At 40.7% G+C, this 13,530-nt stretch overlaps 1 protein-coding gene across 4 annotated transcripts in view; it reads right to left on the bottom strand.

The window, feature by feature from the left end:
- Nucleotides 1-13,530, bottom strand: part of LOC113580117 (spectrin beta chain, non-erythrocytic 4) — a 63,134-nt gene that overhangs the window by 38,345 nt on the left and 11,259 nt on the right. For all 4 annotated transcript variants that reach the window (XM_027014456.2, XM_035525636.1, XM_035525637.1 and 1 more), the window contains exons 2-12: nt 11,524-11,691; nt 11,226-11,377; nt 9,729-9,902; nt 6,241-6,332; nt 5,987-6,067; nt 5,772-5,887; nt 5,437-5,549; nt 4,934-5,121; nt 1,195-1,312; nt 766-924; nt 113-415 (exon numbers count right to left, since the gene is read on the bottom strand). In XM_027014456.2, the coding sequence (XP_026870257.2) occupies nt 113-415; nt 766-924; nt 1,195-1,312; nt 4,934-5,121; nt 5,437-5,549; nt 5,772-5,887; nt 5,987-6,067; nt 6,241-6,332; nt 9,729-9,902; nt 11,226-11,377; nt 11,524-11,668 (1,641 nt within the window). In that variant the 5' untranslated portion in view covers nt 11,669-11,691. The remainder of the gene's footprint in view (nt 1-112; nt 416-765; nt 925-1,194; nt 1,313-4,933; nt 5,122-5,436; nt 5,550-5,771; nt 5,888-5,986; nt 6,068-6,240; nt 6,333-9,728; nt 9,903-11,225; nt 11,378-11,523; nt 11,692-13,530) is intronic.

Below are 13,530 nucleotides of genomic sequence, written 5' to 3'. Positions count from 1 at the left end.
ATTTTCTTATTTATTATGTTATGTTATGAAAAAACTGCATAGCGTCCTATGGATACTTCAGATATAGGACACTAAAGGAAAATTACCACACAATCACAGGAAGCACTCCCACCTGCATCTCTTCCATCCAGTCAATCATGTACACCATCTCCTGAAAGGTTTTCTGCAGTGCCAGGTTCTTCTCCAGACGTGCTTTCCGCCCCACCACCAGCTCTTTGAGGAGGCCCCACTGTCCCAGGATGTTCTCCTTACGTGCCAGGATGCGACGGATGTCGTAGTACCCCTCCGCCTCCATCTCCACTGCCAGCTCTACCACCACACTGATGCGGTCCTCATAGGATGAAATATCTGCCTCAATTGCCTCATGCTTCTTCATGGCTGCCTCCACAGCAGGCAAATCATAGCCAAAGTTATCCTGCAAGATGCACAGAGAGCAACCAATCCATGGTTCAAAAGCAGCAGAAGCACATGTAGAGAACAAAAGGACAAGCTCAGGACAGAAACAGATCAGAAAAGAAAATGTCTGGGTTTTTTTGGTCTTTGGAGGAGAAAGTTGGGTGGGTGTGGAAAAAGATTAGTCTTAAATGAATGATAGTCACTCTGGAATAAGACCAGTTTAATGGTCATGGTCATGTTTGTTCATGGGTGAACAAACACCTTGTGGCCTCTTTATACTAAATATAAAATCATGATTTTTAGTAAAACATGTGCACAAACTATGCGTTGGCTGATTCACCAGTGACCACCCCTCACCCACCCCCGGACCTGGGAAACAAGTCGCTGGTTCTCGTTGAGCCAGGCTTGCCTCATGGTGGTCTTGTGATCAAAACGCTGGGCGAGGAGCTCCAGTTTCTCTTGGCGAATCAGCTCCTTTCTTAGAGCTACACCCCTCTCGTGCTCTGCCTTCTCTAGCCTCTCCCATGCCTTGGAACAGTGAACAGACAGACAAGCTGCTTATATTAGAATATTAATATAGAATTTTTTAATATTCAAAGATTTTAATATTAATATAGAATATAGAGTAATTAAAATATTATGGAAATATTTGAAGCCAATAAACAATTATACAGAAGAGTTAAATATCAGAGCCATTGACATAAGTAGAATTACATGGCTTATACCACCAGTCAAACTAGAAGTAATTAAGCCTTACTTCCCTACATTTACAAATGAACAAACATCAATTTTCCCAACCTTGTTGATGTCAGAGATGAGTTTCCCATCATGAGGCACATATGGCTTTTGGTTATTTGCTCTGAGCTTGCTTTGGATAGTGAAGAGCAGCACCTCCAGGTTTCCTTTCTCTTGGAACCTGGCAAAAGGTGAAAATACACTGTGTTGTAAGAGATTTCACAAAGCCATTAAAAATGAGCACAAAAATTTGAAAGTTAGCATCCTTAAAATATAAAGTTCAACTGAACACAATAAGCTATAATAAGATAGGGCTGGATAAAATTTGTTATCCAGTACAGTGATCTTGGTACTGTATTTATCACACAAAATGAAGCATTAATTATGTGCAAGGTTAAAATAGGCATATTTAGATATTTGTAATTGAGCCAAGAAAATGGCTTATTTCAAATTGAGGTGCACACTACAATATCTCATTTAACATCAGCAGTAACGAATAACATAAATTAAATAACGGTGTGTAATAGGGCAGCAGACTGTTGGAATAATTGGAATAGAAGAAGCCTGAGCCTCTGGTGATTTCTTTAGGTGGAAGCCCACCTAGATGGACCCAGTTACACATAACATAGAGCAAGAATAGGTATGGAACAGGACACTGAGGTAGTGGAGGAACAGTTCTTGGTGAGTACAGCCAAAAAGGGAGGAGAAAAGGAGAGAGTGCAGTTTGCACTCATCCAGACAGAATGGAAATATGGATGTGAACACTAGCTTCTTTCAAAAAAGACGTCTGGTGCACTTGCCTGGTCCAGGAATAGAACAAGGTTTTGCTTGAGATTTGGACTGCACCACTAACCACTACACCACTGGAAGAATAAAACTCTTGGAAACATGGAATAATGCGGGTGCCCAGAGAACACAGGTATGGGTTGCGACACAACACATGGAATGTGGGGTTTATCCAAAATACTATGGGAGTTGAAGGCAATAGGAAACTGAGTTGATATGCTGTACTACTTTAAAGGACCCAGATTTCTATTCCCCACTCTGAGAGGAAGGTCCTTGGTGGAAAACAAGACCCTTGGACCAGGGTGAAAGGAACGGCTGAGCTTCCTTTATTTGTCTGGTATGACCTTGTGGGAGACAGATTGGGCCAAGAAGGGGGCCTGAGCCCATCTCCACATAGCCTGGAAGCAGAGGACCATGCTGGCAGCTGATAGGATGGCAGCCACAGCCTCCAGCTCTAGGAACATAGGTAGATGGAACCCATACTGGCACTCAAACAGGGACATATCCAGAGAGGAGTGCCAGAGGGTGTTTGGGCGTACTCTGCCCAGATTACTTGGTCTGCGCAAGTGGATGGGTTGGTGGAGCCCAAGCAACAGAGCATCTGGCCATTAGACTGGGGGTAGAACCTGAGGACAAGCTGACCATGGCACCCAGCGAGTTGCAAAATTCCCTCTAAAAGCAGCTAGTGTGATGGGAAGTTAAGGCAGAGAGGTGAACCCAACTGCTTTGGATAACCTGTCACTGAGGTTTACCGTGTTGACCCAGGATCTGGGCAACCTGTGAAGAAGCTGAGGGACAGGTGAGAACTCAGCCAATGTGGACTGGGCAGAAGGAAGAGCAAGCTTTTGTTCTCAACACTCATTCCACACATGGTCACAAATCTCTCCACATCCTTCCTCTGACCAAAAGAAGCACATTCATGCAGATGCATGGCCCCCATGGAAAGAACTGTATGCAGACAAATACAGGGATGTAGAGATGTCACTTGGACTCTCTTCTGGGGTCTGGTTCCAGAAGGCAGCCTGTATGGTTTCATGTAGTCCCCACGCAGGGGGACCACAATGCACTCAGGGGTCACAATGATTATTATTTACATTTTATATAGTGCCTTTCTCAAATTCAATTATGCTTTACAGACAGATATCAGCTTTTACAATCACACACCGATGAGAAGAGGCAGCCAACTAGCACAAAGCATACTCTCAACCAGAGTCCACAGCCCCCTGGGGGATTGCACCAAGTGCAGAGTAAGGGAAGGAGGTTAAGACCAAGACAGAGTACCAACCATCACTGGACAGGTGGACACACACACACACACACACACACACACACACACACACACCTCTACATATTTATATTTATATTAGTTGAATGCAGTGACTGTGCCTGGAGAGGGCATCTGGCTTTGCATTTTTGCTCCCTATGTAGAACAAGTGGGAAGTAGAAGTAGAGGAAGAACAAGACCCACCAGGCTTGTCTCAGATTCAGCTGCTTTGTTCCCTGGATGTATGCCTAATTCTTATGGTCCATTGACACTTTGAAAGGATGCTTGGCCCCCTCCAGTCAGTGTCTCCTTCTTTTGAAAGCTAGTTTCATGGCCAGAAGCTCCAGGTTTCCCACAATGTAGTTTCACTCAGCCAGAGAGAATAGGTGGGAATAGTAGGCGCAGGGGTGTCTGTGATTGGGACCTGATCACTGACAAAGCACCATCCCTACACCTATCTCAGAAGCATTTACCTCCATGAAGAAAGGGAAGTCAGGATCAGAAACACGGAGCACTGGTGAACACGAGTCTGTCTTTAAGACTATCAAGCAATGAAGCCAAAGCTATGGTTGAACCACTTATAAAAATGAACAAAACCCAGGAGGCATTTTATGAGGTGTATGGAGATGGGTGAGGCCAATCCACCACTGCCTTCAAGTCCATAGCCAGGCACTCCATCCTAGACTACAAAGTCCAGAACCTGGACCATCATTAAGTGGAAAGTGGACTTTTCCAACATAACTTACAGGTGTTTCTCCAAGAGTAATTGCAGGACCTGCCTGTCATGGGCATGCTCATTACAGTCTTGCTGTACATTTTGTCATCCAAGTAAACCAATGCCTTTTGGTCTATCACATGACCTCATTAATGAGGTGTTAGAAGATGGCTGGGGTGTTCATCAGACTGAAGGGCATCACCAGATATTCATATAGGCCCATGGGGGTGATAAAGGCTTCTGTGTTTCATGTAGTGAAGACCTTTAGGTCATGGTAGACCAACGGCATCTGGGATAGGTTGACAGTCTCCAAGGCAGTGCCACTTCTAGTCCCTAATGTGGGGTACAAACAGGAATTCTGCTACTTGAGTGCCATTTTGGAACTAATGTATGCACGGATTGTGGTGCTGTAACCATGGTAACCCTAGGATAACCAGGAGGCCCAGGTAAAAAAAAGGACAGCCTCTACTTGTGCAGCCCACCCACAAAAGGACAGGCCGAGTTTGCCTGTTCACTGACCTTAATACAAAAGGCCATCATCTATCTACCATGCCTCTACTGGCAACAGGGCCATAAAGCCTTGGTGGACAACCCTAGGGACTCAGCCAGAGTAGCACCCATAAAGTTCCACATGGCTCCACAGTTTATAAAGAGGTAAAACCACTGCTCTCAGAGAAGGGAATCCCATGACAACACAACACAAAGGACTAGACCAGAAATCCTGGGACAAAAGGGACCAGGAACAGGAATAAACAAACAAAGGAAACACTAAGGCTTCACAAAGTGTGGCCTTTGTAAAGTTGTTATATAAGGGTGTGACCACCTGTGGGTGATAGCACTAATGAGCACTGATTACTCTGTAGAGCATGACCTCCTTTCATTGGTGGGAGGCTGTTGCTGCAAGTCACCTGTTACACAGGGGGATAATAAGAGCATGTAAATGGCTAATGCTAACCCTAATTGTGAAATAAAAGTGGTAATGAATAAAGTTATACTAGGTGTTTTTCTTCAGAAGTCTGCTGTTTGGCTTAACCTACTTGATAGGCTTTTCGATGGTACAGTAGGTCGTAAAGGCTTGAAGTTGCTGCTGTACGCCTGTTAGCGAGTTAGCAAACTTCTGGTTACTGATGATGCTGATGGTCCTCTCAATCCACTCCAGCAGGTCTGAGGCCAGAGCATCATAGCGCTGGATAATCTTCTCTGCCTCTATGGCGTTATCCAAGACCTAGAAAAAGAAGTTCATAAATAACTGTCGATTGGAAAAGGAGTGTCATTAACCAACATGGTCAACATAGCTATTCTTAAAAGCCTTTATAGCAGTCGTCCTAACTATCCCAAGTCTTCTACAGAAAGTGAAAAATGTGAAAAAAAAAAAAGTTTTTTGTTAAAAGAGTAATCAATTTTAGGGTGATCATTTATGCTAAAACACTTTTAAAAATTGAGCTGGGGTTCTCAGGAACCTCTAATATAAATATAGTTGTGGCATAAAATGCAACCTATAACACAAAAAAAACTATATCTAGTATGCAAGAATTCTCACCTTTCCAATTCTTTTGCCCTCCACTATAAGAGCTTTCATTTTGGAGAAGTAATGATAGTAGGATACTACATATGTAATAATGGACTTCTCATCAGGATTCTCTGTGTTCACATCTGGGGGAAAACATTTTAATAAAACAAGAAAGCAATATATATTTTCATTCACATCAGTAATAAATAAAAAAATAAAATAATAAATTCATATATATATATATATATATATATATATATATATATATATATATATATATATATATATATAGACACACACACACACACACACACACACACACACACAAATACATACAAGTAAACATTTAGATGAATAAACCCTACCTTCTGGATCCAGTAGCTTAGTGAGTCCTAGACTCTGCTCAGCAATGTTGAAGGCTTGCTGGAGGTTGTGTGTGGCATTAGATCTGGTCAACTTGTGAAACTCTATCAAATCAGGCCTGAGCAAAGAATAACAGTAATTTGCTGTAAGCGACTTGTAGAGAGTTAAAGAGAGTTAAAGAGAAAAATGGAGGCATATGCTTTAAGCTTTTCCTGACCTGTGTCGGTGTATGAGTGCATTGAATGCCAGTCCATCCCTCCAGCATGTGGTGAAGTTGTAAATGTTGACCTCAGGATACCTGTGACCACACTCAGGGATCACTTATGATACAGGCATCACTTGCCATACAGGCTGACTACTGACAGGTTGTAAAATAGTAAGGCTGAGAAATTGTTGGAAAAGGGTAATGGATGACAGAGATTGAAGGATATAAAATGCTTATCCTATAGTTAAACAAAGGTTGAATCATACCCTGCTGTTTTCATCTGACACCAAAGCAAAAGAGCATCCTTAGCTGAGCGTGTTTCCCTGTTGTCTTCAGTCTCAATCTTAATCACTTGAATCTGGCAGTAAAATCAGTGGCACAACACAGAGCACCGTCAGTGCTTGCTCATAAAAATAATGAATTTCCCTAAAACAACCAAGACATCTCTCTCAACAACCAATGGTTAATTTTAAGTGCTGGTAATTACTTTTACATTTTTTAAGGGGTGATCAAAATAGATTTTTTTTCTTTAATATAGCCATGAAAGTTCCTAAAAAAGAGCACATAAATCCATAATTTCTGTAACTAGCCATCTTAATTCTAAAGATTCTGAACATAACCTTTAATTAAACAAGAACACAAAGCTCTACTTGTTGGTCCCAACAAAGTGAAACACACTGAAAATTTAACAGGACCAGGGCCATATCTCTAAGCGACACACTTTAGAATATGTAAGATTTATATACTTTATATGTGTGTTGTGTGGCACAAAGCTTTAGGGCATGGCCTGTGTTCTACAAGCGTGTGCCAGTCCTGATGGCACTTCATAATGTCTGCACCTAATGCATCACTTCCACATGTGACAGTCACTGGATCAGACATATAACCCAGATATGATGTATTCATATAGGTCTGCAAGTGATCATTTATTGGGTACACCTACTCAACAGCTGTACCTAATAGAGTTCCATATGATTTACAGCCAATTGTAAGTTGAAAGCCTCTTCACATGGCCTAGTACTCTGTAACCTAGTACATGTACTCTGATATCAGATGACTGACTATACTGGAATCCTTTACACCATGGATATTGTGTTAATCTCTATTGGCTTCTTTCATTAGTGATCTCATCTTTCAAGGGTTGATGTTAACTGCACATTTTTAATATTTATGCTCTAGTTAGGCAAATATTGTTTGTCAAAACATTATGAATATAAAGATATATAAAGTATTTTTTAAATATTCACATGAAATAAAATATTTTTATGTAATTATTCTTGTTTTTTCCTAACCAGATCATTCATGAAGGAGGCTACTATTATTCAGAGGCACAATTATTCAGAGAACAAGACAAGTTAACTTTAGGCAAATAATTAGTATATAGAACTGAATGTGAATTAACCAGCTATAGAATAGGTGTACCAAATAAACTAGCTACCTAATCTATGTGCACATACATTGTGCACATACATTTATCACAAATTACATTTATATCATTAGTTGAAATGGTACATACTTTATAAGCAGACATACACAATATTACAAACAAACAAGTCATTACAGACAAAGAATTCTATGGAATTTGAGACATATGTACAATATATGCTAAAAACACACACACAAAGATTCTCATTTTGCAATAAAAATGAATCCATATGATGCTGCTAGTAGATGAACCAATGTTGCCACGTCAGAAATAGCCCGCCCAATCTCGCCCTTGAAGTAACCAAGGCTTTACCCTAGAACCACTGGAGGGACTGAGGCTCCACATCTACACTGAAGTGGCTATTTGAACTGAAAGTAACATAATAAAGCATGGTTACTACTTGGGCTGCCCAGTGGTGGATGGCTTTCATCTTGAGTCTCGCTCCTCCCAAGGTTTCTTCCTTTTACCCACCCATGGAGTTTTTCCTTGCTACCATTGCCCTCGGCTTGCTTGTTAAGGATCTGGACCCATACATTGTAAAGCTGCTTTGTGACAACGTGTGTTATAAAAAGCGCTTTATAAATACATTTGACTTTGACTTTGACTTTGAATTCTGGCCTCGCTCCATACAACAGCAGTTTTTGCCCACGGACCATTTTATCCATATACTATATACAATATTATGCACAGAGTAATATTATTCACAGCACAAGTGAAGAAAGTATGAACATCTGATCCCTATGGCCTCGACAATTTCTTGTTTTTAACATACAGGAGAGCTGCTTCTTCTAACTTGCTTCTTTGCCCTCTTTGTTTCCTTTCCTTATTCCAGTCTTTTCTTCCTTCTTGTTTTCACCATCTGTATCAGTTTTTCTCTCTCTCTCTCTCTCTCTCTCTCTCTCTCTGCTGTGCTGGCCAGGACTTACCTGCTGACTGGGCAGAGTAAACTCCGACAGAGCTCAGGAAAGAGAGGGGGAAAGAATGAGGGAAGAGGACAACAGCAAGGGAAAAGGGAGAGGATGAATGCTGTGAACAGATGAAGCAGAGGCATAGGAGGGGAGACGCAGGAGGGGAGAGGAAATGAATGAAAGAGGAGACAGAATGAGGCGAGGGAGGAGACAGGCCAAAGGGGAGCCCAGTGTGTACTGATGAGCGGTCCCCACCCTCCACCTCCTGATTTGTCCAGCACACACTCGAGTGTCCGGTGACACTTTCATTCTCATATTCACTCGGCAGTCGACCTGCTCTTTCCTCCCTGCACTGATGGTGCTTTACACCTTCCACACACAATTCATGATTCATGCCTCTATAAAGATGATTTCCTTATATGTCCATTTGTTCTTCAAAGTAGCACACAAGGCTTGGGTGTGTCTGTATGTATTAGTGAAAGAGAGTTTGAGAGTGATAGAGAGTTTTAGCATTTTGTTCTGGTTTGAAATTTAAACACAGAATGGCCAAAGCTTGACTGACACATACATGTTGCTTGTATCACACATATAATAGATGATGTTAGAGTGTAAAAAACACCCTTTTTAGACCATGTATTGTCTGTGCTTCAACCCTCTGAGCTATCCAAATCCAAACTCATTTTTATTATATAAATACATAAACACACGCACACGCACACACACACACACACACACACACACACACATACACACACACACACACACACACACACACACTCACAGAGTTATAAATCACATACACGCTGCAGGGGCCAGAATGGCAGCAAGAGATCAAGTGTCTCCAGCAGTGTTAAAAAAAACATAGAGCAGCCACACTTTTATCATACACAAGCCCTGGAAACTCCGCCCATAAGACAACACTGCATCATACCAAGAACCACATCAACAACATAACTCAGGTAACTCAGAGATCAAGAAGGTCACCTATAACTAATAATATCCTTATCCTGCATTAGAAGTATGTAGAAAATAGGGACAAACTACACACTACATACCTATACCTACAGTTTTATGTTAATCAAATCTGATATTTGCACATGCTAAATGTTTGTCTTTTTAAATAATAATTTGCATCTTATTGAATCTTTTTAACTATATTTTGAGACTCCATTCATAGATGAAAGCAGTAAATTAATCCCCTAACTAACTTTTGTCTAAACCCATAATTTTGATCAGATAAAGAAGAAAAACAAAATTTGAGCATTTAATCTGAGTATTTAAATGTGCTCAGCAAATTGAGAATAAAACACTTTAATAACCAAACATAATGCATCTAAAATGTTGATACTGCAGAAAATTAGTGCAGAATACACCCCAGACATTTGACAGACCTGTGCAGATTGGCTTGATGCACTTGTACCTGGAAGCGTAGGATGATGGTCCAGATGAGGCCCAGGGTGAGACGGTGGTTCCCATCAACAATATCATGGGAGCCAACATTCTCCAGGTGAACCCTCTGCTCTTTAAGGAACTGCAGAGCCTTGTCTACATTCTCTAGACAGTGAATCCGCATCCTGCCTCTTGTGGGCCGAGGCTTTAGGATTAATGAGGAAAGATGGTCAGAATGAAAAAGTGAAAAATTACGTAACTTTCAGATACATTTGTTACAGTGTATTTTATTTTGCTACATGGCATCATATATGATTATGTTTCAGGAAACAATGCCCATAGCCTGGGCATAACTTTGGACAACCAGTTGTCATTCTCAACTCATGTTTCTAATCTAACCCAGTTTTGCAGATTTCCCCTTTGTAACATACAAAGGATTCTGCCCTTTCTCTCACAGGAAGCTGCCCAGGTGCTTGTGCAGTCTCTTACAATCCCAAAGCTAGACTACTGTAACTCGCTACTTGCTGGGCTTCCTCTAAGAGCCATCAGACCTCTAGAATTTGTCCAGAATACAGCAGCATCACTGGTCTTCAATCTTACGAAGTTCACACGTCATTCCACTGCTGCACTCCCTTCATTGGCTTCCAGTAGCTGCACACATCAGATATAAAACCTTGATGCTTGCCTACAAAGCCAAAAATGGACCATCTCCTCCATACAAGTATCTCAAGTACTTCGAACCTCAAGAATGGCTCAGATGGAAAAACTGTGCCTTAAGTCTCATGGAAGACAAACATCGAGACTATTCTCTGTCCTGGCTCCTAAATGGTGGAATGAACTTTCACTTGCTGTAAGGACAGCAGAGTCCCTTGCAGTCTTCAAATGCAGACTGAAGACCAATCTATTCGTGGAATATTCAAGTGACCACTGAAACTGCTCCTATGTTGACTAAATGAAACTAGTACTTATTGTAGCATATTGTTTATTATACTGATGTTGACTAACAAACTCTAGTACATATTGTTTATTACACTTATCATCGTCTATGATAGAGCTTATGTACTTTGTACTTCTAGGCATCAGCACTGATCACTGTATTCTGTACAGTATCCCTGTACAGTATTGTAGTTCATTGGTATATTGGACTATATCCTTTTCTACTGGAAGTATTCTATGAGTAAATGACAAAGCACTTTTGTAAGTCGCTCTGGATAAGAGCATCTGCTTAATGCTGTAAATGTAAAAACATCAGTTTATAGTCATGTGTACAATATATAAGACCTTACATATCTGATACAGTAGGGATATTGCATATGAGGATTGCTTACATCTATTTGTGCTGAAATCTAAGATCTTTACACTGTATCCAGCTAAGTTAAGACAGATGTGTATGTGTAACTTGTGTACTGTAGTGTGTTCTCATATCGGTCATATTGCATGGTGTCCCTTCACATCCAAAAGACATAAAATATTTCACTGTATCATTAATACACATGGCAGTGAAGCTGAACTTTGAACTTGAACTGACCAGCAGTTCCCCAGACAGAACCTCCAGGAGTCTGGTGAGCATGTAGCCGTCCCTCAGGTCGTTGTAAAGGTCAGAGATGCGGCAGGATACGCGAGCAAGGTGGGAGTTCACCCACTTAGTGAACGTCTTCTTCTGAACTGCATCTCTCTCATCTGGAGGAGAGGCAGATATCAGTTACGCAGAAGCGTAACAGACCCTGGAACGTGTAAGATAGAGGTTGCCTAGGTTCTTGTGGGTCAGTTATCTGTCTGTGTGTGTGTGTGTGTGTGTGTGTGTGTGTGTGTGTGGAGGTGTGCACCTGCAAGTGCTTTAATGCGGGAGCATTCAAACAGCTTGGCACTGGTGGTTTCAGTTTCCCAGAATCCTGTGCTGGTCGGCCGGTTGTTGTTGTTTAGTTGTCTCTGGGCCTCAGCGTTGTCCAGGTCTGTGGAGGCATTGGCCATCGCGTCTGGTTCCCCAAATAGCCCTGCACAGAACACTCATCAGTTAAAACACAATTTCACACAACAGCACAGTGGACAGGAAAAATACCACCACCTTAGAACACTAATGAACACAATGCAACACAAGAATATTGTCGTTGCCATTTTACTTCTTTCAATCACCACAAAACTAATATTTCTTATATTTTATAGCACCACCAGTATGCCCTTAGCTAAAGCGACTCACATCTTTGAGTGTTTTTGTCTTTGAGCATATCTTAAGATCATAGGAAATCATACTAGATCAAACTAAAGTTGTGATTTAAAAAAATAACAGAGGATATGATCTTCCAAACAAAACACTAAAAATATTTTTGCTCAGAATGAAGGAAGTGGCCCACTCTTGCTCATCTTTCCTCTTTTAGAATCATAAAAGGAGCTGTTTAAATCTTACTAACAATACCTTTGAGACTCAGTGAGAGAACAATTGGCACCTCTCATCAAAGATGGTTAGAAATGTTAAACTCATTCTTAAGTCTGCCTTTCCTGAGGAATAAAATAGAGACATGTGCTCCCCATTCTGTCCCACTGAGGTAGCCTGTGATGTGAAAGACCCTTTTAACAGAAACATGGTACAAATGGACTAATTGTACCTCTGACCTCTAACAACAGTGTGACTGGTTTGTCCTCTCTGCTTATGTCTAATTTAGCATTAATGAATTTTCAGTAGATTTAGGTGTGTGATTCTGCTTGCTCCCTCATCTCCCATCTAGCTCCTCTGGCACTGTATGTATAAGGAAATACTCTGCCATGCATTTGGGTAGCTCATTCTTAGCATTATGAATTGCAATTATTTTGTCTATTCCTGGCATCATGGTAAAATGTTACTGTAGAGGTACATAGAAATGGTCTTCTTGACTCTCTGAGATTTCAGTGATCATTGTCATGAGCACACAGAAACCCTTCCCCCAATTCTGAATTACTCCTTACCCCCATCCCCCCATGATTCAGCGCCCTCCCTGCCACACACACACACACACACACACACACACACACACACACACACACACACACAGCTTAGCTTAGTGCGTCTTTAGATCTTCTCAAAGACCAGCAACACAAACACTTTATTTGGTGCTTATGAAAAATATTGTAATTAGTGTTGACAAAAGATATTTGCTAAAGTAGTTGGCATGGCATTCTGTAATGAATTTGCTTCAGTATCTTAATATTGTTCCATTTATTGTCCATTTTTTCATGCTGTCCAAATTATGAAACTGAACTAAATTTAATGCATGGTGATTGTGATGAAATGTACTTGTGTTAAAGTGTTTTTTTTATTATTATTATTCCATCTAATAATAAGATTTTTTTATCTTATCTCATTTGATTTAAAATCATTTACACACACACACACACACACACACACACACACACACACACGCGCGCACTCACGCACACACGCACACACGCACATACACACACAACCCAACATGGAGCACTTTCAAAAGAAATGGTACAAGGGAAAATGTCACTTTCTTAAACAGAAAAAAAGAAAAAGAGTCACTTGAAATTTATCCAAGGGAGCCTCAGAATTTTCTGAATATAAATGTATAATATCAGAACATTAGTGAGTAACCCAAACTTAATAAAATGAAATTAAATATATAAAAATGTTACAGAATCATGTTATATCATCAGTTTAAAACCAATGATTAGAGTAGTTGCTTTCCACAAAGCTTTGTGAGTGAGATCCTGAAGAATGAACATGGCGGTGGAACCTGTTTTCCTACAGCCTAGGGTTTCAACAGAAACGCAGGCCTATCCTCACAGTGTATTTTAGAGTATTTTAAAAGTATGTTCCCTTGTAAGATTTATCACTT

The sequence above is a fragment of the Electrophorus electricus genome, chromosome 4 (assembly GCF_013358815.1).
Source record: "Electrophorus electricus isolate fEleEle1 chromosome 4, fEleEle1.pri, whole genome shotgun sequence".
Taxonomy (NCBI): Eukaryota; Metazoa; Chordata; class Actinopteri; order Gymnotiformes; family Gymnotidae; genus Electrophorus; species Electrophorus electricus.
This window is presented reverse-complemented; position numbering and strand designations above follow the sequence as displayed.